The 22425-nt window shown below is 42.0% G+C and overlaps 2 protein-coding genes across 2 annotated transcripts in view; one reads left to right on the top strand and one right to left on the bottom strand.

Moving 5' to 3' along the window:
• Positions 1-9382, bottom strand: part of T265_11277 (hypothetical protein) — a gene marked incomplete at both ends in the record, with an annotated part of 43677 nt that extends 34295 nt beyond the window's left edge. The window contains one exon of the mRNA XM_009177894.1: positions 9376-9382. Coding sequence (XP_009176158.1) covers positions 9376-9382 — 7 coding nt within the window. The remainder of the gene's footprint in view (positions 1-9375) is intronic.
• The window catches only part of T265_11278 (hypothetical protein), a gene marked incomplete at both ends in the record, with an annotated part of 42216 nt that extends 27410 nt beyond the window's left edge, over positions 1-14806 (top strand). Inside the window, 4 exons of the mRNA XM_009177893.1 lie at positions 981-1193; positions 9195-9314; positions 11755-11938; positions 14584-14806. Of these exons, the coding sequence (XP_009176157.1) occupies positions 981-1193; positions 9195-9314; positions 11755-11938; positions 14584-14606 (540 nt within the window). The remainder of the gene's footprint in view (positions 1-980; positions 1194-9194; positions 9315-11754; positions 11939-14583) is intronic.
• Between the last annotated feature and the right edge of the window lie 7619 nt (positions 14807-22425).

The raw sequence follows: 22425 nt of genomic DNA, 5'->3' as shown, positions 1-22425 counted from the left end.
CAGTGTACGACGAGTACGCGGTTCTTACAGCTGACAATGATGATGATGATGATGATGATGCTTCACTGTGCAGTGGACTTCCAGCAAATCTCTAATCGGGTACAAACCCATAAAAACCACACTCTAAGACTCTGACTGACAATCACGGTAGTATGAGTAATTTGCAGACACCAGACGCCACTCATCCCTCAAACACGATTTCCATCCAGGGACCATATCATCATCATCATCATCATCATCATCATCATCATCATCATCGACAGCATGACACCAGTCTTCAACATCGACGTTTACTTTCCTTAATTGAAGGCCTGTCAGTTAATTCATCTCGAATACTTGTGATATAAATTCCCTTATGACTTAATTGATTCTGATAGTGGAGTGTAGAGTTTTTGGAATAGCAATAAGTGTTTCATTTTGTACATGATACCCGTTTACCCTGAAAAGCCTGGAAACGCCGTGCAGTCGTTAATTGTGCCAGTAATTTGGTCAAGAGGCACGGCATTGACAATTTCATGAACCTTTGTTAATGGCATAGTTCCCATCCATGTCATGATTTGACTACTACACTTTGGATTAATTTTGAGTGTTGATTTGAAAAACTGGGAAAGCTAAAAACGTTTCGTTCCCACATGACTTTGAGTGCATTTCTGTAGACACCTCGAAAGACAGTGTTCATTCATCCAAAAGTCTCTCTCGTAGCCGAAGAGATCGTCAAGACTAAACACAACTGATAGTTTAACGTCGGATAAACAGAAGAATGCCTTAAATTTACCATAAAAACGAATAAGAACTGACGCACTCCATCTTATTCCAGGGATTCTGTTGAACGCTGTCCCTTTGACTTCATGAACAAGGCTATGGTCTTCTACGATCATCCGCAGTTTTCTCAATACCCCCCCCCCAAATCTACAGGAGTTAGTCTGAATAAAATTTGAAAATTTGCAAACTTTACAAATGTCCAAATTTTTTTCATCCAGGAGGCAGTTGGTGCCTATACCAGCGCAATTCGAGAAGCCAAGGAGCATCAGCTAACCGACTACTTGGATGCTAACGAGACGATTGCAATGGCGACAGACACTTTGTATGAGTACAATAAGACTGAGAACCATTTTGGAAATAAGGTTGAAAGTGCAAAAGAAAAGCGTGAGGAGCTGGACCGGCTGGCTGAATACAGACGACGGGTGAAAGAGGTACGATATGTGAGATAGTTCAGTCCTTTTTAAGAGTGAATTAAGGTGCTCAAGGTGATAAGCTCACTAATAAAAGCGCAAATGAACTTTGAAAGGGTTTATGTTTATGCTGACGTTGAATATGGATTTGCAACCGGCACTTCGTATTCACTTTCTGTGAGTTACCAGGCTGCAATTAGTTGATTGGACAGCTTATCAATGTAAGCCTTAAAGGGTTATTTACGAACAAAAATATCTTTTAATCCGGAGGAACACACTGATAACTGGATACATCAGCATCAAAAGCATCGCCCGCCCCGCTGTACAGATTGCTCCAGTGGGCAGGGGAATTGCAGTTCTGCTTAAATAACTAACAAAATAGTGCTTGAAAAGGTGCATTTTACATAGCGATCTCACTACTCTAATATGGTGGCATATAAGTGCAATACTCTCCACGGCGTTACCATTTCACACCGCTGGTTGGCTGATTATTCTTCTCTACCCCAGTATGGCCGGTGGTGCTTTCTGCCCCCGCTCTATGGCATTGGTATTGTTTCAAATGCGGCTGTGTATCTAATCATCTCTTCAAATCACTCATTCAGCTAAACTTTTGAATAGGTTGGTGACAGCTTTCAGGCCTACCCTCACCGTCCCACACTAATTGGCTCTATGCATTCTATTCGATCTACTTTCATTTTTCTTTCATATAAACCCCCAAATATTTTCTCCAAATTGCTTCAAACTGACGCTTTGCTACCGCCGTGTTATTGCTTACTCTTTAAAAGACCTCGCACAGCGTCCTTTTGACTGTCAGCCTGAGTTCTGACACCAGCTCTATCGAATACCAAAGACTGCACTTTTCCTCTACTTTGATTTGGATTGTTCAAACTAAGGAAACCTTAGCAAGGCTGTAAGAAACCCACAGCACTCTAATTATTCTTAGGGCTTTGTATGTAGGTTAACACATTGTTGTATGTTCTCAGTCGGCTTCTACTGCTCTCCTGCGTTTTTCCAACAGGCCTCAGTGACCTTTTACAGGATTTGTAGTATTTTCATTTGCATACCTAAGAGTTGTCTGTTAACTAAGTTCTCATCTGACTGTTCACAATTTTCAATAAGGGTTTCATCCCATAAGCGAAGCTAGTCTGTGTTGAACAACTGGGAAGCACAGAAGCTATGAACTGCACAGATATATCATCCTCTTTAGGCATTATCAGGAGTGAGCATCTCACAAAACTCAGAGAGCTTGGAACTTTGGCTTTCCGGCCAGTGGTTAAATAATTAACTGTTTGACCATCACCTGTTGATCAGTGGTGTGATTAGCTCTCACTACAAACACCTTTAAAGATTTGGATGCACAAACTTATCTGTATAGATTGTCAGCCATTCAGTTTCTATTCGAAACTAGCACACAAAACAATTTCTTGGAGTTACTTGAATTCAGGTAGATTCCCGGTTTTCCAACCAAGTGCTGTCATCTGTTTGGGCAGAATAAACCAAAGAGTTAACAATTCAATGAAAGGAATGTGTAAACTACCAATCTTGGAACACGGTTTGACAATGGGTGAAAAGTTCTTCAAGTTCGAGACGTGAAACTGCGCGGGGTTTGTGAAACCACGCTAAATTGTGATGAGGGAGTCGCTTTTTCGGGTATGTGATAAGTCAAATATTCGCCACTTCTGCCTGGCCGCGGCTTGATGTGGGGCATCGAATAACCACAGCTTCATCCTACTGAATGAGTGTCTTCGTGTTTGAGAACTGAATATCCGGAATGAGTCTTTTGTCCGAGTGCAGACAGTTGCATCGCCAATGTACTCCGAGTTTTTGGTCTTGAACGTTACTAGCCTATCTGAATAGTAACTCAGGCCGTACTTTTTTGTGGGATGAATCGACAAGGGTCTTTCTATTCTACAAACTGTGTACTTCTACGCGCAAACACAAGTACATATTCACTATGAGGTGGACAGAACAGATGGACTGTCCTCATAGGTGGTAGTGGTATTCTTGCAGTTCTGGCCAAACACACTAGGTCATTTTCAGGAGAAGTGCGCTTTACCGAACTCTGCCGTCAACTGCTTCAGCGGTGGTATACATTAATCCCTTTGAATTCTAAGCGGATATGCACACAAACTCTCCTCACGATAGGACCAGTATTTATTGAAGAAACTACCAGGGCATCATTTCTCTTCACGCCCTCCAACATACATGCTGAGTGCCAGTTTATAGGGTATATAAGCAAAATACCCTGTGCTACAGTATGCATATCAAGATCTTTTAGTAACTGAAAGAAGCAAAACTTTCGAGGTGAATGAGGCATTCCTAGATTCATGGGTGTAGAGTTGATACTCTGATTATATGGCCTCTGAGTCTCTGCTACAGAGAGCATGCTGGAAAGCAGCTTGCTGACTGATCTCTGATTCGGTTTTAAACTTGATGTTGGGTGCAGTGTGGATGAATAGCTGTAAGAACCACACGCGTGTCTTACAGTGGTTCTAGCTGTCGCAGTTTCGTTAACCAATAATTTGGGGGTGGGGTGGGTTAGGCAGCTGCGCATTGGTGCATAAATACAAGACTGTCAGTGAACTTTTCAGTGGGGATATTGGAAAGGGAGCTATGCATTGGAGGATGCACGAGCGCCATTGAGGGCGCGACTGTGCCATATCTGACAATGTCTCTAACCACTGATGTGGCCCGTCTCGGGTTCTTCATCCAGGAAAAAAGCAGTGACCAGTGCAGCTGAGTTTGTTGGTAATGGCTACTGTACTTCATTACCTAGACATTGTTTGACCGCCTCTAGCTCGTTTCTACCCTTCATGTGATTGTGCGAAAAGAACCCCGCGAAGAAGTCGGCCGACTGGCTCACGGAGCACGTGGCCAAGCCAACGAAATCTATACCTTGTGACCAGTTCTTTTATCGTGAATGACTCATTTTTTCCGAAAAAAGTTCGACGTACTTCAGCATTGCTTATCCGGTGCTCTCATCAGACTCGGGCAACACTTCGGATAGCTTCGTGTAAGAAAAACGTACCTTTTTACGTCAACTACTGTCATTTTACTAGGGTTTATTTGTTTCCTAGATTAGCCATGAATATGTATACAAGAAACAGACCTAGAAAGTTATCTTGTTTGGTCCCTTTATTTTCCTCTACAATTTACTATTAAATATGGGATACACGTCTCAGTATACAGTTGTAGGCCATTACGCAGTAATTTTATGATTGCCGAGCGCTCCATATAACCGATTGTAAGTAATCGTTGTAACATGTCATTCAGGAACAGCACTTACAGGTTACAGTTTTGTTCGGGTTTACAAAATGGATGTCTGAAGATTCTCCTTATTCCACTTGCATCAGTGGTTATTGACCCTGGGATTGCAAAATTGTTAGGGGTGCAAGACAACTGATCCTAAGTTGTTTTTAACGGATTAAAAATGCTCCTTAAACTCACGCCTTTTAGGGCTTTCGATTGTGAACAAAATGTGATCTTGGCGCTCCTCTCCAGAATTTGGTACCTCCCGGTCCAAAAGCCGATTCCGGTTCTACTTCTACCGGGATATTTAAACCACTGTGCGTTTCAGGAAAAACGGTATCCCAAATGTGGTACGCTGTCAACAAGCAAACGAAACTAAGTTTATTCATGTGACCACCGCAAACTATTGTACGTAGTTATCAGCTTATCGATCGTCACCACTGCCTCGGCTACGCGTTAGTCTCTAAGATAGCAAGTAACTATAGTGAATCGGCTATTGTGAACGGTTGGAATTCATTTTGCCCTCACGTCATATTAGCTGGGCTGTTGTGTGGCACTTGGACAGACGGAAGTATGTAGGGTCTAAAGAGGCTCAGTGTCCATCAGCCAGTGGTACCCACACTAATGGGAGTTTCAAACTTTCTCTACCGAAATTCTGCTGTGATTCCTCCGCATCAAATAGCAGTTTTTTTTAATTCAACCTGAGAAGTAGTACATTGGTATAATTGCTTCAAGCTCATCCAGTCTTCTCGCAGTCAAACCACCTATCATCAGCTAGAGCCAAATCGTGCAAATCCAAACCGAGCGTCTGTCGGGCACATTTTGGCCGGGTTTATAAAGAGCGAGGATAGCTGCCTCTTGGTTGAGGTCGTATCTGTGAAAGCCTTAACCAGCTACGATTTCGTGCTGATCCGATGAAATGTGAGCACCATGATTACGCACGTGACTCAAAGTTTGCTTCTTAAGATCCCTAGCATTAAGGCTTTTTATATATTATGCCCCCGTTGCCCTCATCCAGTAGCCTTTAAACCCTGCCACGATTATTTAGGTCTTTTTGGCTAGTTACAAATATAGAATTTGAAGTAGACACTTTACTGGAAAAATAATGAGCGTTAAAACTATTGTATAAATGGGTTAAGTAGTTCGGTACTTCACTTCATACGGTACTTCAATTTGTACGGGAGACTAACCTGATTCCCATATGAGTCACTCGTTCTTCAAATGAATGCACTTGTTTTTTTTTTTTTTAATTCAACCTGAGAAGTAGTACATTGGTATAATTGCTTCAAGCTCATCCAGTCTTCTCGCAGTCAAACCACCTATCATCAGCTAGAGCCAAATCGTGCAAATCCAAACCGAGCGTCTGTCGGGCACATTTTGGCCGGGTTTATAAAGAGCGAGGATAGCTGCCTCTTGGTTGAGGTCGTATCTGTGAAAGCCTTAACCAGCTACGATTTCGTGCTGATCCGATGAAATGTGAGCACCATGATTACGCACGTGACTCAAAGTTTGCTTCTTAAGATCCCTAGCATTAAGGCTTTTTATATATTATGCCCCCGTTGCCCTCATCCAGTAGCCTTTAAACCCTGCCACGATTATTTAGGTCTTTTTGGCTAGTTACAAATATAGAATTTGAAGTAGACACTTTACTGGAAAAATAATGAGCGTTAAAACTATTGTATAAATGGGTTAAGTAGTTCGGTACTTCACTTCATACGGTACTTCAATTTGTACGGGAGACTAACCTGATTCCCATATGAGTCACTCGTTCTTCAAATGAATGCACTTGACTGGGACGCCTCATGGTTTAACTGTAACCATATTCCAGTATCGCAGTACACTGTATATACGTAATACACTACTCATAAGGTGGCGATATCTCGAATGTCGTAGCATCTGAGTCACGAGGCTGCCTGGTGCAGAAAACTCAGTTGAAGAACAACACAAACGAGATATTAGGCTGGTATTCACAGCATTCACCCGTGGAAATCCATTTTGAGTGCAAGTGAGAGTATCTTGAGAAATTTGGGTTTGTCTTGAGCAGACTAAGCTGATGGAGATATGTATCTCTAAGGTTCCGTGTCTCTGTATACCAATATTAAGGAAATTTACGGTATTCACCAACTGTCTCAAGTGCGCCATTGATTAGTTGGTATCAAGTAGTATCTCACTGACGAACTTAAGCGGTAACACAAAAGTGTGACCTTGAAATCTCCGAATCTGGATGCAAGTATTTCGTCTCTGCTTGTCACTCATAGAAACACACTGCACCGTCCCTAACCTAAGATTCGTTTCGATTGTGGCGTAGCTTTATGCACTCTAGAATGTAGTGTTTTCTGCACGCCTACTCCGTTAACCCTGAGACCAGTGATGTCAGCGCTGTAATACTTACTTTTTCGTCTCAAAAGCAGGCGGTTCATTTCACATCGAAATAGTAATGTAATTAGTGTGAGGAGATTTGATATTTTTGTGGAAATTTCGTCCTGTAAGTGGAGCCAACCTATGCTGAAAAGCCGAGAAGCTCTGTACAACTGTTTCACTCTAATCGGAATTCATCAGCAGTGCGCATCTCACGAAACTCCGGAGTCTCGAACCCATGACCTCCTGGCTAGTAGTTTGAACACTTAACCGTTCGGCCACGGGCGGCTGATCAGCAGTGTGATCAACTCGCACTTAAACAGGATGTAGCGCCGCTCATTCTTCAATCACGGGATCTACATCACGCGGTCACACGTGTTGACTGGCTCCTCAAGCAACGATTCCCAATAAGGATGAAACAGCTGTACAGTGCCTTTCGCTTTTCAGCATAAATTGGCTTCACTTCTAGGACGAAATCTCCACGAAATTGTGATGTTGTAGGATGCGATCCCACGGGCAGCTGACAACAACCCCCAACTTGTACATTGGGTCGTCCCAAATCTTCTCAGGACCATGCACTTCAGTCGCATCCCGAATGACTACGCGGCTCACATTACTGAAAACGAGTCCCCTAGGCGAATGTCAGTTAAAGAAAAGAACGTAGTCCAAAATATATCTTCTGACCAAACTTATAGTTTATATTTCAGTTTCCAACTTGGGCGAAATGTATCTTAGAAGTGCTAAGGGGTACTTCGGATAAACCGCAGTCATAAAAATGTTTATATACGCTAAGGTGTGAATGAAAAGCAAGTGGAATTATGCAACTGATATTTTCGCACTTTTTGTCAGTAGGTTCGTCCTACCGTAGTCCAATAGTATCTAATACTGTGGCTTAGCCATTCACATGCAGATGCCCAAAGCTTACGGTGAACTAAAACTGAATTCACCAAGTGGGTCTCTACACAGTTGAAAGTTTGGTATCATTTTGTTCGAAGATACAGTGACTGCACGTTACAGCTACGCCATATGAAAGTTTTGATACATTAGGAGCAAAGCTGCTATTTTTTCAGTCTACTCTATTCAAGATATAAAGGATGGAGAGTAACAGTCACAGCGTTCATGAAATCCGAACAAAGCTAACGAAGAAAAAGCAGCAGTGTAAATGCACGTCTTCCGTTTCTCCTTTGAATCACTGTAAGGTTAAACTGCGTTCCGTTAGCAACACAAAAAGAACAGAAGTCTTATCCACTTGGGGTCGATAGCTCGTCAATATGAAGCAACACGTTTTCAGCGTGGAAAAAGTCCAGACGCACTGAAATCACTGAAGATGCCCGCTTGCTCCACTTCTGAATGAGAAGACTCAGAGGACCGATTCAACCAACTCTTGATTATCATCTCTGGTAATTTGCTCCTCTCCATTCTCTGTGCTGTACATCTTCTGAAACGCAACAAAATTTCAAACTCTGCGATTTTCCACGACATATGACCTGCATATGTTATGGCAACGAACAAAGGCTGACATATTTGGTGAAAAATCCATGTTGAAATGGAGCCAAAGGTGGGAACCTGGAGAGAGGACCACGTTTGAGTGTGATTTAGACGTTTTCACTGCCAACAGCTTATTTTGGTGTTGACTAACTTTCTTCAGCTATAACTACCGTTTTGAAATTACGAACAGTATTTTGAGATATGTTCGAACACCAGATGACCATAATAGCAATATGCGTGGAATGTACTTTCTTATTGAAAAATATACACAAGTTAAATTTTGGGAAAAAATGGAATTGTCCCAAGATCACATGAGCGCAAACTTACATGTATGGGGGAAATTTGTTGGCAAGGTTGAGATTTGAGCATGTGAGTGTAAGGTAAGCCCATAAATCTAGAGTTTCCTGATTCACGCTTAAACAATATTTCTGTAAATCGAAGTTCTTATCTACTGCGGTTCGCCGGACAGATTTGTGCTTTTGAGTACTGTGAAATGATAACAATAGTCGGTCAGGCACAACACCCTTTCGGTGTTTAACTGCCACTCGGAGGAAGGATAAGGACTGAGATACCAAAGCTTAGACAGGATCATTCGAGATGCCCATTTGGAGTTCGGGGAGACGGACTTTCCAGTGAGAAAATTTGCCCCACAACCACTGAGCTATCCCGATTTTTGAAAAGTTTTATCAACAAACGCCTTCGTACTTTGCATCGTAGACCCCAAACACCGTTGCGATCATTCACAACTGTGCTGGAGCTTACAGCCTACCAAATTTAAACATAAATAGGCAGTCTGTTTAGGGTGGAATCCAGCTGAAGCCTCCGAATATAAAAATTCACACTTCTACGCAATAGGTATCTCAGTATTCTCACCACATGTGCATCAATTTACTGTAAGCAAAACTTTATTTCTACTTTACTTTTAAGGAAGAACTTGAGGAGGAGCGTGAGCTCGAGAGACGAAATGCGGAAGCATGGAAAAAGGAAAAGGATAGAATTGCAGCAGAACAGCTGGAAAAGAAAAGAAGAGTTCGGGAAGGTATTATGGTATGTATGGAATCCTATTATGACAGAAGAAAAGAAACACTGTCTACCACTGATGACTTACTGTCCATGTTGTTTGCTACTGTATTCCGCGTGCTGCGTTGATTTTACGTTAAACTCCGTTTTTACACTCCAATCATCGGTCAAATATTGTCTCCCAGTTAGGATAGAAATAGCGCACAAATTACTTTCTTTTCTAGTATAATAATTTCATCAGGGGTAGCTGCGAAAGTTTTTGAAAATGTTCTGAAAATTTTTTTAAACAGCGCAAAAAGTTGTAGCTTGATTTTATTCACTTTGAAAAGATAGATAACTAAACAGTAGCACCGTGAAATAGGTTTTTCAACAGGTTAAATGCATTCAGTTTCAAGTCACTACGTCACGCTGACTATCACTGGAGACTTTGAATAGCCACTTAGTGCCTTGTGACATCGTTTTGACATCTTTTGTTGTCCTCGGCAGGTCTGTCACACGGTATGACTTGTTATTCCTCGACATATGTCGCCGTGCAGCTGCGGTTTGAATAGGTACAAGTTCAGGAGTGATGTATGCATAACATTTTAAATGCCCCAAGACTTGCACACCCCAGAAGTATAGCTTGTGGAACTAACAGGTGTATTAAACGCATTGTCCTTCAATATCTGAGCAAATTCTACAAATATCTCACCACACTGCTGGACGATGGGCCTCGCGCTGAGCCTTCTTCGGGTTTGTTTTATGTCGGTTTTTAACAGCAAATTTGGTAAGTGACTCGTAGGTGTCACCTTCGAAGCAAGTGGTTTCATAACATGTACATTGTCCATCCTTATAGGAAAAAGAGAGAGAAATTGAGAAAACGAATTACGCGTTGAACCTTATCTTCATTCTGGACTGACTTGTATGAATAACCAGTTGAAAGTGTGGTAATAGACTAAGGAAATCAACTTCTACCTGGACGAGCTTTCATACTGCGGTCTGAAATTAGTTGGTCTCAATACGCAGAAGAGCTGAGGAAAGTTGTTTCGTTCTTGATTGGAGTTCTTTGCACCATGGATCTCATAAGACCCGAAAACATGTTAATTCGCGGTATTTCTCAGGCTAAGCCCGATAGACTCAGAGGTAGAATAAGGACTCGCATTCGAGCGGGGGAATCCTTCCAAGCAGCACACAAATCAGCATATAAGTGGTTGTATAATAAACCTTCTCTAGTTGGCCAATGTTAGGCAGTCAGCTGTGGTTCAAAATTTTAGTTGAAATATAAATAGCGTATTTCAGATGCGGGACGCTACTGTTACGCCATAATAGTGAGATTTAAGATAAAGACGGTGCGTGTGGAGCACGGTGACTGTTGTCGGATTTGAGACCATTTATTATCACAATTACCCTTTCAGAATTGTGGTGGTAACACATAGACAGGACACCAGTAAACAATACGCATCCTGTGGGGCAGTCACATGACGTTACGGGTTTATCGGTACCACATGGATCATTTGTTGACGGAATGACGGACATGCACTGAGCGACTAGAGTTGGTCAGTCTTGACACCACATAACTTCACGGTGCACTTGTTAGGGGTGTCATGAAACATTCAAAGCAAAAAACTGAGGGCACCGCTACCCTGTGGCCTGGTTTTAGGACTTCATACAAAGGAATGTGCGATAAACCACTGTCGGTACAGTTTGAATCCTTTCCATTGTCAATGAGGCGCTATGACCTGGAGCAACTGTGTCTGGTTACGCCAAATTTAGTGTTAACCGAATAATTTGCATCAGCTTGAATGTTTTTGACTAGTAATCAGTATCTTAAAGCTGCTGCTGCTACTGATGATAATGATAATGGGTAATCAACATTACATTGATGCAAATCTCACCCAAAGTGCTGTCTTGAACAGACGTAGTCCACTATTTATAAATGAGAGATTCAGCTGGGTTCCTGGTGAGATTCCCGTCAAAACTAAATTGAGTGTATTTGTAACCACGGTACTTCCGACTTTTTCCAGCAGCTGTTTTCGCTCTGTTTGTTAATAAATGGGACTCCTGTTTCTTGGTGGACAGAGCCATTATAGTGTGGTATTTCTGAAGTGAACCCCTTCGTCTGCCATTATTTTACTGCTTTGATCCATCGCTTCTTGTCCGGTCATTAAACGTCTTTTCACCTATGTCAACGCATGAAGTTGCGAATTCCCACGCGTAATAATGATCTGCTGGCTGCACGGCTGCGATGAAAACAACTTAATATTGTCACATTCTTTTTTCCCACCAATTTAATTAGCTTACCAGCTACACTGGCATACATACACCTGAAACTAAATTTCTTCGAGGGCGTCCGAGGTTTCACCGACCGAGTGATTTTTTATGAAATCCTTCGAAACCTAACCATTAAGCGCAAAATTTAGTACGACTTTTATTTTATCTATTGATCACTTGTTTGCTAGTGTTTTTGTACCCGATCTGCTAATCACAGGAACACATGGAGAAAAGAAGGCAGATTTTGGCCGAAGAAGCTCGTAAACAACGGGAAGAGGATGAACAAATAAAGCGTTACCAAAAACAACGGGACGCTCGAGTGGAAACTGAGCGCAAAGCCATGTTGACTGAATATGCAGACTTTCTTGATTTTTTTGTAAAATGCGAACCCAAAAGTGAGGGTAGGTTACAAATTTCATGTGACCATTCATAAACAGGGAAGGTGTAAGGATGGCAGTGTTGAAATCCAAGTACATTCTACTTTCTGCATAATGCACTGATAGGGAGGAAGGCTGATGAATCATTGTGCTTTCTGTTCATTACAATGATGTCATGTCGTGCTCCAACTTGTTGGGTCATGCACGGTGGCTTTACTCAACGGAAACTGTTGAGAATAGGCATAAGCTGAAAGTTATAATGTAAAACCGAATGCCAAGGATTATCAGTCTTGGTAGAACCTGGCAACAAGAATATCAGTGGATTAGGTGTCAGGTTAAAGAGTCTCCGATTCTAAACAAAAAAGCGCGTCGCATCTGTATTTTAGGTACCCTCACAAAGAACTACTAACTTCCCAGTAGTCAGAAACCACATTTACTCCACTGTTGGATTTATTCAATAAAGAGTTGACTCCTAGTTTCCAACAAGAACAGTATTTGGTGGCTGAAACGGAGGACTGATTTAAGGCAGATCTTGTGAGGAAACAATTAGGTAGTTTGTTACGTGTGGAATGACTGGTCCAAGAACCGGTGGTCGGGGACATCTGCGAGCAATATACAAAGCCTGAAAAACTCGTCAACAGCTTCTGCATCCATGTTCTTACAGACAAAATTTTATGCAAACCGGCTGGGCAAAATATCGCTTGTCTTAACTCCACATTAAACAGCTATACTCAACAAAATGAGATATCGTGAATCTCCTTGCTCCATACTTGAGCTTTATTGCTCTGCGGTTCATATTGAGAATACGCCATACAACGAATAAAGCTGTACTCGTCCCACGGCCGAAACAATATTCTTGTTAAGTCCAGTGGAGAGCCATTTGCCAAAATTAGTTTGTCCGCACCGCTTAAAACTTTAATGTGATAGTTTGCCAAAAAAATCGGAAACCAGTACACATCATTTTCATTAAGGAGAGGTCTGCGACAAAACCGACCACATTTGTTCGCTCTATTGCTCGCAGATTATATTGATCTCATTAGTTGGCTGGTGAAAATTGCTTGCTTGATGATCTTAGGGACAAAGTCTGTGATACTTTTCTCTGAGTTCTCGCTTTCCTTGATAAAAATTTATATATCGGACATACTTAACAAAGCCTACTTGACAGCCGAAACACTTCGGTATACCTGGCGGTTTATCTCCGGTAATGTTAGATACGCATTAATTACAAGTGAAAGTTAACCATGGTGTTTTCAGAGTGGCTAATGCGTGACTGGCGGTCACTGAGTTTGCCAGCATTGAATTCCCTAGTAGAAGACAAATCACGTTCACATATAGCTGGGCCGGAATTTTAATAAATGGAACATATTCGTAATTCGAGGGTCCACATTATTCCAGAGGTGGATATTACAGTTGATTAGCATTCACCGAACGGTTGTGCTACTTGAGTTACCAACGCCCTCGTCAATATCACGCATCATTATTCTTCGCTATATCTGTACTAATACTAAATTGAACGCAAATCCCTTTGTTTGGTACACTTTTAATTCTCAGAAATTCGAACTGAGAACTCATAGCAGTGCATTTAGAGGGACACACGCGAGCACGCTGAAAATGTGGTAAAACTATAAGCCCGTCATACGGCACTGTCCAGAAGAATGCAGTTAGTTTGACTCCAGGTCACGCGCCTCTGTACCTTTGAAATCGATATTCAGCGTTGGCGAGTGTCTAGAAAATACTTCGGCACTTTTCATACTGACCACCAGTTCTGATGTTTTATTATACTACTTAGCCTCTTTGTACCCTTTGCAACCTGATACGTTACACAAGTTTTCAAGCAGACTGAGATTGAGACTACAGTCTGCACATTCAACTGACTTTACGCAACGCAACTTACGTCTGAATTTGATAAAGCAAATAATGTGTATAGGGGTGTTGTCTTATCAAGTTATTCAGCTTTCGTCCGAGCTCTGGGAGTACGTGCATTTGCACCAGGATGAAGGCCTCTGACCATTTGGTTTGTTATTCATTTAACCGTTTCACAAATTGGAAAGCTTATGAGCTCGACAATGCGCGCACTACGCTGTGCAGAATGATACCTTATGTAACCTAAAATGTTTGGAGGACTTAAAAACCCGGAATTCTGACAGAGTGCTGCTAACATTGACTTGATTGTTCGTTCAGTTACAAGGCTGCATCATCTTCAAATAATCGGATGCAAGAAATTATGGAAGCACGCTTGTTATAATAAAATAACATTCGTTCAATGGAAGCAAAATCCTTGTAAAACGTGGCCAGTCATTCCGCCTAGCACTACTCAGACTCAGTTCTCAAAACCACTGAGTTTGGTATCGCGATAGACAAGGAAGTTTGAGGTTTGCGCCGGAAACTGGAAGAGTCTGATATGCAGTTCAATCAGTTGACTTAATTTCTGCATTTGCCTAAGCAGACAGTTGATGTATGCCAGAGACTCGCCAAAGAATCTTCCTCCTACTGGACAGCTACTTTCTTGGCAGTTAAATCAAGTCGATGAATACTTGTTATATGAGTTTCACATCAAAATCGCCTCACTCTTTGCTGGCTTATTTCTCACTGCTCACTTTTACCATACCGCCTAACGAAGTTAACGTTGTATTTAATATTGAAACAGGATTGTTTGCTTATTTTTGCAGTTGGAAATGATCAGAAGCAGTAACGAATCATAAACTAACGCGCAAATCTGGTAATCAGTGGGGGAAACGATCAAATTTGTTACGCATATGTTCAACCTGGAATGCGAATCTTATTTATTCAATCAAGACTTACCGTACATACAACGATAGCCAATATACACTGGGAGATGTAACCGATTGCGGTGATCGACACTCAGCTAAAGGATCACGCAAGGAAATAAAGCCTGGAAAACAATCTGTTTTGCTGATTTCTCATCGAGAAATATACCTGGCTTTTGAAGTCCTACAAAATGTCACCAGTATAACAGGGAGGTGGGGTGGTGTATTTTGGCTTGGATAAGTGCACTCAGAATGGCGAATTACCCCGTTAATATTGTTTTGAGTCGCAGACTGAACGAGAAACGTGGTTTTAAGGAATGAATGTGAGTAACAATTGCACTGAAGCCTTTTTCAGCATCTGGTTGCAAGACCGGTCAAACAGTCACCTCAGAGAGATCTACGCCGTAAAACGTGTCATGCGTGCTTGCTTTCTATTGCATCATAATATGAGGTTCACTTTTGTTTTTTAATTTTTTTAGTTAAGCTGTTGTTGTGCTACCGAGTTCATCCAATATACTCCTGAGAGAAACCCAGAGAACCAAATGTATAATTGGTAAGAGACAAGCAAAGACGAATTAACCGGAAAGGGAGTGAGTTCATTGATGTAAATACAGAAAAATTACGTCAGAATTTTGTACGAGAGGGACTGAAAAATCTCATATGAATCGCAGTTGTTGGGAGCAACTCTATGAAGCGTCAAAGGGAATCCGTCGGGAATTTTCTGTGCCTCATTATAGACTCCCAATAATTAGATTCTTTCACCGGGCCTTGGTCATCCTAATTATTAATGACGGCAAATACTCCCAACTTTCTGACGGAGTGAGTATGTTACACTTATTCGGCTTCTCCTGAAACCCGGTCAAAAACTGGTGGACTGCCTTGTCGGTGAGTCAGTATCGAGTTTATCAATTTAATAGTGGGTTTTGCTGATAGCCAAACAGCAGCTTCGTCAAATGTGGTCTTATCCGCTAAGTAGACAGAGTCAGTCTTTTCATGCATTTGACATTCGGATCGCCATTCTCTTGGGTAGCGACATTCAAGTGTGGAACTCGAATGCTTGGTTGTGATTAAACTAATAAGGATGGAGTCCTCGGTAAAGAGTGAAAATAAAGGGGACTGACGAGGATTCATAGCAGAAGCCCTATGTTCCTGAAGAAGAGGAGCAGAATAGCTTTTCTATGCAAATCTCAACCGTTGAAATAAGCGCATCTGAACATCAGAGTAATGCTCAGCGTCATCTGTGGAGTAGCCAGTAAGACATTTCATTCGTTCAAATGGGTTCCCATAGCCCAACAGAGTGCAAGCTTCGAGCCTTCTTGTTAGTAATTTGCCTTTTACTGTTAAACAGTCCTTTAAAAGTAACAATTTTGGTTGTACATCCCACATTCCCGTTTTCCGATGATCAAAACTGTAGCAGCTGGAACTAGTGTCTTTGGTGCGCGGTTTATAGCTGATAAATTGTTTGACTGATTAATTGATTTTTGAATGATTTTTAACATAGACAACTCATCCGATTTCCAAGTTCAACCAGGATAAAAATATAAAGCTCCTAAATGCGCTGCTGTTCACTATTAACGTAACGATCTTAACCTGGTGGGTGAGAGTGAGGGATCCGTTGGCTTTCTGCGATCGTATTGATTACCAAGCTTACTCATCTCTTGACTCGACCATGTGTGACTAAATTTGGAGGAACAGGACCGTCTGTAGATGGGAGCACTAATGGACAGACTAATGACTAAAGAAATAACCTGTATTGGCAAACATGTGCGCAAATTTAATAGGAAACCAGGAAATGATAAGCCACTGCAATCCGGTAATCTACAGTTAGAGTACCACATATTTGCTTTCACGCTGTTTCATTGCCCTATATTTTAATCGTTCCTCGACTGATTACTTTTTCGCTTGCAGTAGTCCATTCTTAAGGCACTACCAAACTGTCTGTTTGACAGGCTTGTAGATGAAGGAGAGTGATAGGTTAAGCGTGTACAATGGAGGCTATATTTCCCAAGTTACTTTGTTATCACCATATTCAAAGGTCTTTCGGGCCGGTGTTGGTACATTCCTTTAAGCATTGCTCACCATTTTGGATGAAGTACTCGTTCAGCTTAAATCAAGTAGTTGCCAAACAAAAAATCTCATTCAGTGTGCTCTGAGGAGCTCCAACAACTTTCACTACAAAGAAGGCATGAAGCTGAAAAATTCCAGCACCACAAGCCTGCTCCAATACCTAACTGAGTGGGATGAGTGCACAATTGGTCGTTTAGCACAGCAGACCACAGTTGAGGATTTCACTGCGACCCTGCATATTTGCCTAATGTCTGGTCACTACTGCCATCAGTTGAGGAAAATTTAGGAAACTATTTCATCAAATCTGCATGCCTTAAGTTTTATACCGACCTCTTGGAATATTGTAATTTCGATTGCTATCATCAGGATTTCACAAGTTAGGTCAGAGTGTATATAAGACTTCTTTAATATGTCCACGTTGACAACGATAGCGTACGGCGCCAAAAAAATCAATGTACCCGGCGAAGTACAAATACTTGCAAATTATGTCGGTTTGTTAAGTCAGAAGGTAATCGCTGCTCTGTCTTGGATCTAGGAAAGAGCGTTTATCTGTTATATAGAAGCGCAAAATGAGGTGACAAGTCGTGGCAAACCTTACTGAAACAACCAGTTGACGAAATGCGACCAACCTAACTCAAAGACGCGCATAGATCGTCTACCGTCCTCAGAAGGTTCCATTTGGGACCCGCAAACCACTCAGTAATGTGTAGTATGTGCAAAGGAATTCAGCAACCTGAGTGTACCTGATGTATCAAAGACGGTGCGCTTTCTGTTATTGGCGTTTTTTTACGATAACCCTGTGGTTTCCTCCATTTATTAAATGGAGTGAATGCCAGAAAAATGTAGAACTTACCACTTCTTGTGAAAAATGTATTAATAAGCAAGACGGCGTTAGTACAGGACGTCATATTCTAACCATATCTGGAGGCGCGTCTGTGTCAGTTCGTTTCGGTCCGAATGCAAGATTTCGACGTCGGAGATCCGTTATACCACCAGGTAGACCGTAAACTTGGGACCAGACGAATTATGATACGGAATGCCAAAGAACTAGCAGTAAACAGCAGATATAGGCACTTGGCTGGAAGAGCTACCGTTCTCATCCTCTTGCGATGGCAATCTATCATTTAGGGGAGTCTTTCAGAAGGGTTTGTGCGCATACGTGAAAAGATGAGGATAATTCATGTCCTCTGCGTCAGTATATATTTTGTTTTCACCAGGAGCAGTGGTTTCACTCGTCAGTGACTGATCTTCGCTTTGGGTTACAAGGCAGCTCTGGATGCACAGATGCACATGATTTCTAGTGAAAGCATACGAGCTGATCTCACTCGACTAGTAGACCCGTGGTTACAGACTGAAATTTGAAACTACAAAAGCTGAAGTAGGGGTTGGATAAGCAGGCAGAAAACAACAAACATCAGTCATTTTCATACCAATTTGATTTTGACGAGAGACTCACGTGAAACTCAGCTGGGTCCCTCGTTTACGATGCTTTTAAACAACAGGACTTGCGGCACCAGGCCGCACCATGTTTCACTTCGTACGATGTTTGTAAAAAGGTTGTCAGAAAAAAATCATAAACGAACTATTCGTGCTAATTTAGCTAATTCATGCAATCTGGGTTCAAGCAAAACATGGGGTTGACGGAAACTCGGGGATTGCGCCTACCCAAATGAGCTACAAATAGGACGAAACCGTTCGTTGGCTATCGGACAGTCTTCAACAACCTTATGAGCGGTGTGTTACGCCATACTCTGTAATCCACCCTTGTGTCAGACATGTAAAGTGACTCTTCAGTTAGGTGGAGCGATACTGCTAGAAGTACTGGTATACACGCGAAGACAAAACCATTGCTCCTAAGAGAAATATTTTTAGCGAGTCAGTAGGAGTCAGGAGATTCAGTAGAATGGCTAAGAGTACAAACCACTAGCCGATATGCAGCAGCTTCGCGACTTTCTGGTGCTTTGTGAAGTGCTCACTGCTCATGACTCCTAATTAGGATGAAACATCTACACGATGCTTCTCGATTGTTTAGCACAGATTGCCTTCATTCACAGGACGAAATCCAGATTGTTATATCTGACTCCTGTTCCCACTCCAGTGCCTGGTGCAAATAAGAACTCACTGACAAAAGTACACAACAGCTTTATTCCAAACAAGCGAGTGCGTGCGAATGAAAAAGTTACCGTGACCTCGCACTATTTGAAGGAAACTTCCTGACATTGGTCCGGGCTGCCTGATAGGCGTTTAGTGAACACCCATCAACATCGATTGTGCTTCTATGAGATGCCTGAACGCTCATCAAATTCGGTCGTGCTTCTGTGGAGTGCACTCAGTGGCTCTTGCGGAATTGATTAAATGATTGACTGGCCTGGATACTTGACGGCTTTCTTACTGAGATTTTGGTGGGGGGTTTAGGGTCTCAGTAGGTTCCGGGTGTTTTGGGGTTACATTCAGGAATCTGACCTTCCTGATATATTAAAAAGCTGATTCGGTTCAACATTAATCCAAACGCATAAGCCAATGAATCTCTGCGGTACAGACTAGTGCACTATTTAGCAAAAAGCTAACAACCGCAATTTTTCGGTAGGACCATAAGGTCGAAAGACTAAAAAACAATTAGCCCTCTTTTTAATCAGTTCAAAAAGATTTTACCAGCCTTCCAAAAAGCCGCCGTTTAAGAAATAAACAGTCAAACGATTAAGTCAGTAAGAAGTATAAAGTTGAAGGATTGAAGTATCTCAAATCGGTGTCTCACAGTTGAGGCAAATCAAGTGGGTCGGTTGCATTCTTAAGGTGCGCTGTTACCGCGGACTCAAGTTTTGTCAAAACTTCTCAAGCCAACTGTATGCAGTGGATCCATAGTGGACGTCACTTTTTGCCACTCTGCGAGGTGACCAAATTAATAATAAGGGTTCTAAAACTAGTTGTGAGATTATCAGGCAAGTACACTCAGTTTTTGGTAATTGGTACTATCCTTCTAATGCACCAAGGTATGGAGGCCCCTAACCCAACAGTATGATTCCTACTGAAATGGGGCCGTTCCAACACAACACGAGGTATGGTGCTAGTCTCAGGTCAGGAGAGCTGGTGGGTGATGGTGTTCGGTTTTCAGTAAAGCAAAGTAATAAGCAGAATCGACTTAATTAAAAAAGTAAAGTGGATTTTTCTAGTTTTTGAAGAATCTGTTGCGCCTGGAACCTGTTGAACTGTGAGACTACTTTTGAGGCCATCGCTGAATGGCACTTAAGGGTTTAATTGACAGTTTACCTATACCATTACTTCTTACGAAACTGTGTTCTTGCTGGATATTGCACCTCAGAAGAACACATTTTAGGACGCGTATTCCGTGAACCAGTGGATAGAGTAAATCATGCTTTTTCTTCCTCAACTTGGCACTGGTACCTGTTAAATGGGTCATAAAATGTTGAAAAAAGGGCAACCTGTTTTAGAGGAAACTACAGGTTTTGATGGCTGTCAGATGTTGGTTAGTCAATACTTGGTTCATTTTGAGCCCTAACAAGTTCAGACCTATCAAGTTTGACCGGTCCCTCCGTTCAAATGATGAAATTTGCACAAAACATGTGGCAAATTCGAAGATCGGTCGTGTTACGCAAATCTATGGACGGGAGATCAACGAGTATTTTAAACATGTACGACTTCCGTTCCACCAAACTGAACACGACAGAGGTTTTCGAATACCCAGAATCGTCAGAGTGACGCACGAGTCTTCTTTTTCCACCAAGGTTGAGACGACCGCAAAAGGTTTGTGGCGAATTCCTGTTCCCCTTAGATGGCTTTTAAAACCAGAAAATGGAGAAAAGCTGGTATTCTTGCGCACTGTTTACAGAGCGGAGACGACCGCAAAAGGTTTGTGGCGAATTTCTGTTCCCTTTAGATGGCTTTTAAAACCAGAAAATGGGGAAAAGCTGGCATTCTTGCACACTGTTTACAGAGCACAGATCGCTCTTAAAGACGAGGCATGCTGACATTTACGTGTACAGTATCACCAAAGGGACCGATATAGAAAATTTTTGTCATCGCGTCGGAGATTTAGGAAAGTTTGCTCAACCCCTACAAGTACTGCGGTCTTGATGGAGTGCATGCGCAAGTCTCCAAGCTGTACACAGACCTCCATAGTTTCGTTTAGTTCCCTTCTGGAAATTGTCGCCCTGGTTGAAGGTTGTAATGACGAGTCAGCAACGAAGATGCGCGCTAAAGAGATACGTAGAGTTCAGAGAAACCTCATGCTACCATTTTCATTTCGGGATTCCTGCGGGAACTACTAAAGAACAGAATCGCTAATTGCTCAGTGTTATTTCAAGAGATTTTGTCTTTCTAATCAGCTTTGATTCTCATTCAAAATCACGCCTGGGCTATACAGGAAAACGGTTGTGGTTTCTTACCTCTGGTCACATAAAACCTTCGACTCTGTGAACCACTGTCTTCCACCGATCCAGCTGTCGGTCTATATTGAATTTAATTGTTGTTGGCGATCGATGGTTTCCTTCCAAGGTGACAATGCCGCGTCGTCAGAGGTGAATGCAACAAGTGGCATTACTCACTGGATGGTCCTCGATCTATTGCTGTTTCCGATCTACATAAATCATCTGGCCGAAAGTCTCTTGTGCTTTTGACACATTTTTGTGGACGAAGTTAAGATCATCGGTTACCCCGCCGCGCGCAGTTCGCAACAGAAACTAACCAGAATAAACACTGACCAGAAGCGTGATACTTGTCTCCAAAAATACGGATATGCCAACATCTGAAGAATTTCATTGAGATTGAGTCACCGCACATGTGGAACACCCAGACAAAGCTAGGTTGCCGACAAAACAAGCAAAGAACATTGTCGACGCCAAATTAGTGATTCCATGTAAAACGGCATAAAGCCGACCCAAGAAGGCCCTCCAAAATCTAAACGTTTTATCAATTCGATGTGCTTCTTTAGTTTTATGTATGTTTTGCCAACTTTCACTTTGATAGCTGTGTCTAAAAGCAGTCAGCTCACTACCGGTTAGAAGTCACCAATTTGGGAAGGGTTAAAATACATAGCACCAGTTAACTAATGGGTATAAAAGGTTTCATCATAAGCGCAGATTGCAGACTTCCTGAGAGAACGAACATGTAGAAACCCCAAAAGCATCGATTTTTTCTATCTTAGTCGCAATTCACAGCGAGGTGAATAGTAAAGAGGCAAAGTTAGACCGACGTACGATATGCAAACATCTTTAATAATTTGCGAATTGTCAAACAGTGAAGCCGATTTCTTATGCTCATCTGTATAAACCAGGGGAATATTGGCTTTCTTCCTGATGACTGGCCTGACACCAGCCTTTTGCTCGGTAAACTCATCGGTTGTTACCCTTAATTTTTGAGCAGAATTTTGAAGTGCTAACCACAGATATGCGAGAACTGAGGCGTGCCATTGATAAATTTTCAGTCAGGGGACACACACGTGCAAAGTTCATCAATTGAGGAAAGGATAAACAATCCAGGTGCTCTGTATGGCATAGTAGGCACTAGAAAATTCAATACTTGCACATCAGGCAAAAAGTCTCCATCATACATAGTCAGGTGTAAATCTCATTGACTCGACACTCAACATTACGTGCCGTAGACAAAACTATCGTGAACAGGTGCAAAGTCCAAATCGGTGGACAAATCAACCCAGTAACT

Source organism: Opisthorchis viverrini (assembly GCF_000715545.1).
Source record: "Opisthorchis viverrini unplaced genomic scaffold opera_v5_472, whole genome shotgun sequence".
Lineage (NCBI taxonomy): Eukaryota > Metazoa > Platyhelminthes > Trematoda > Opisthorchiida > Opisthorchiidae > Opisthorchis > Opisthorchis viverrini.
This window is presented reverse-complemented; position numbering and strand designations above follow the sequence as displayed.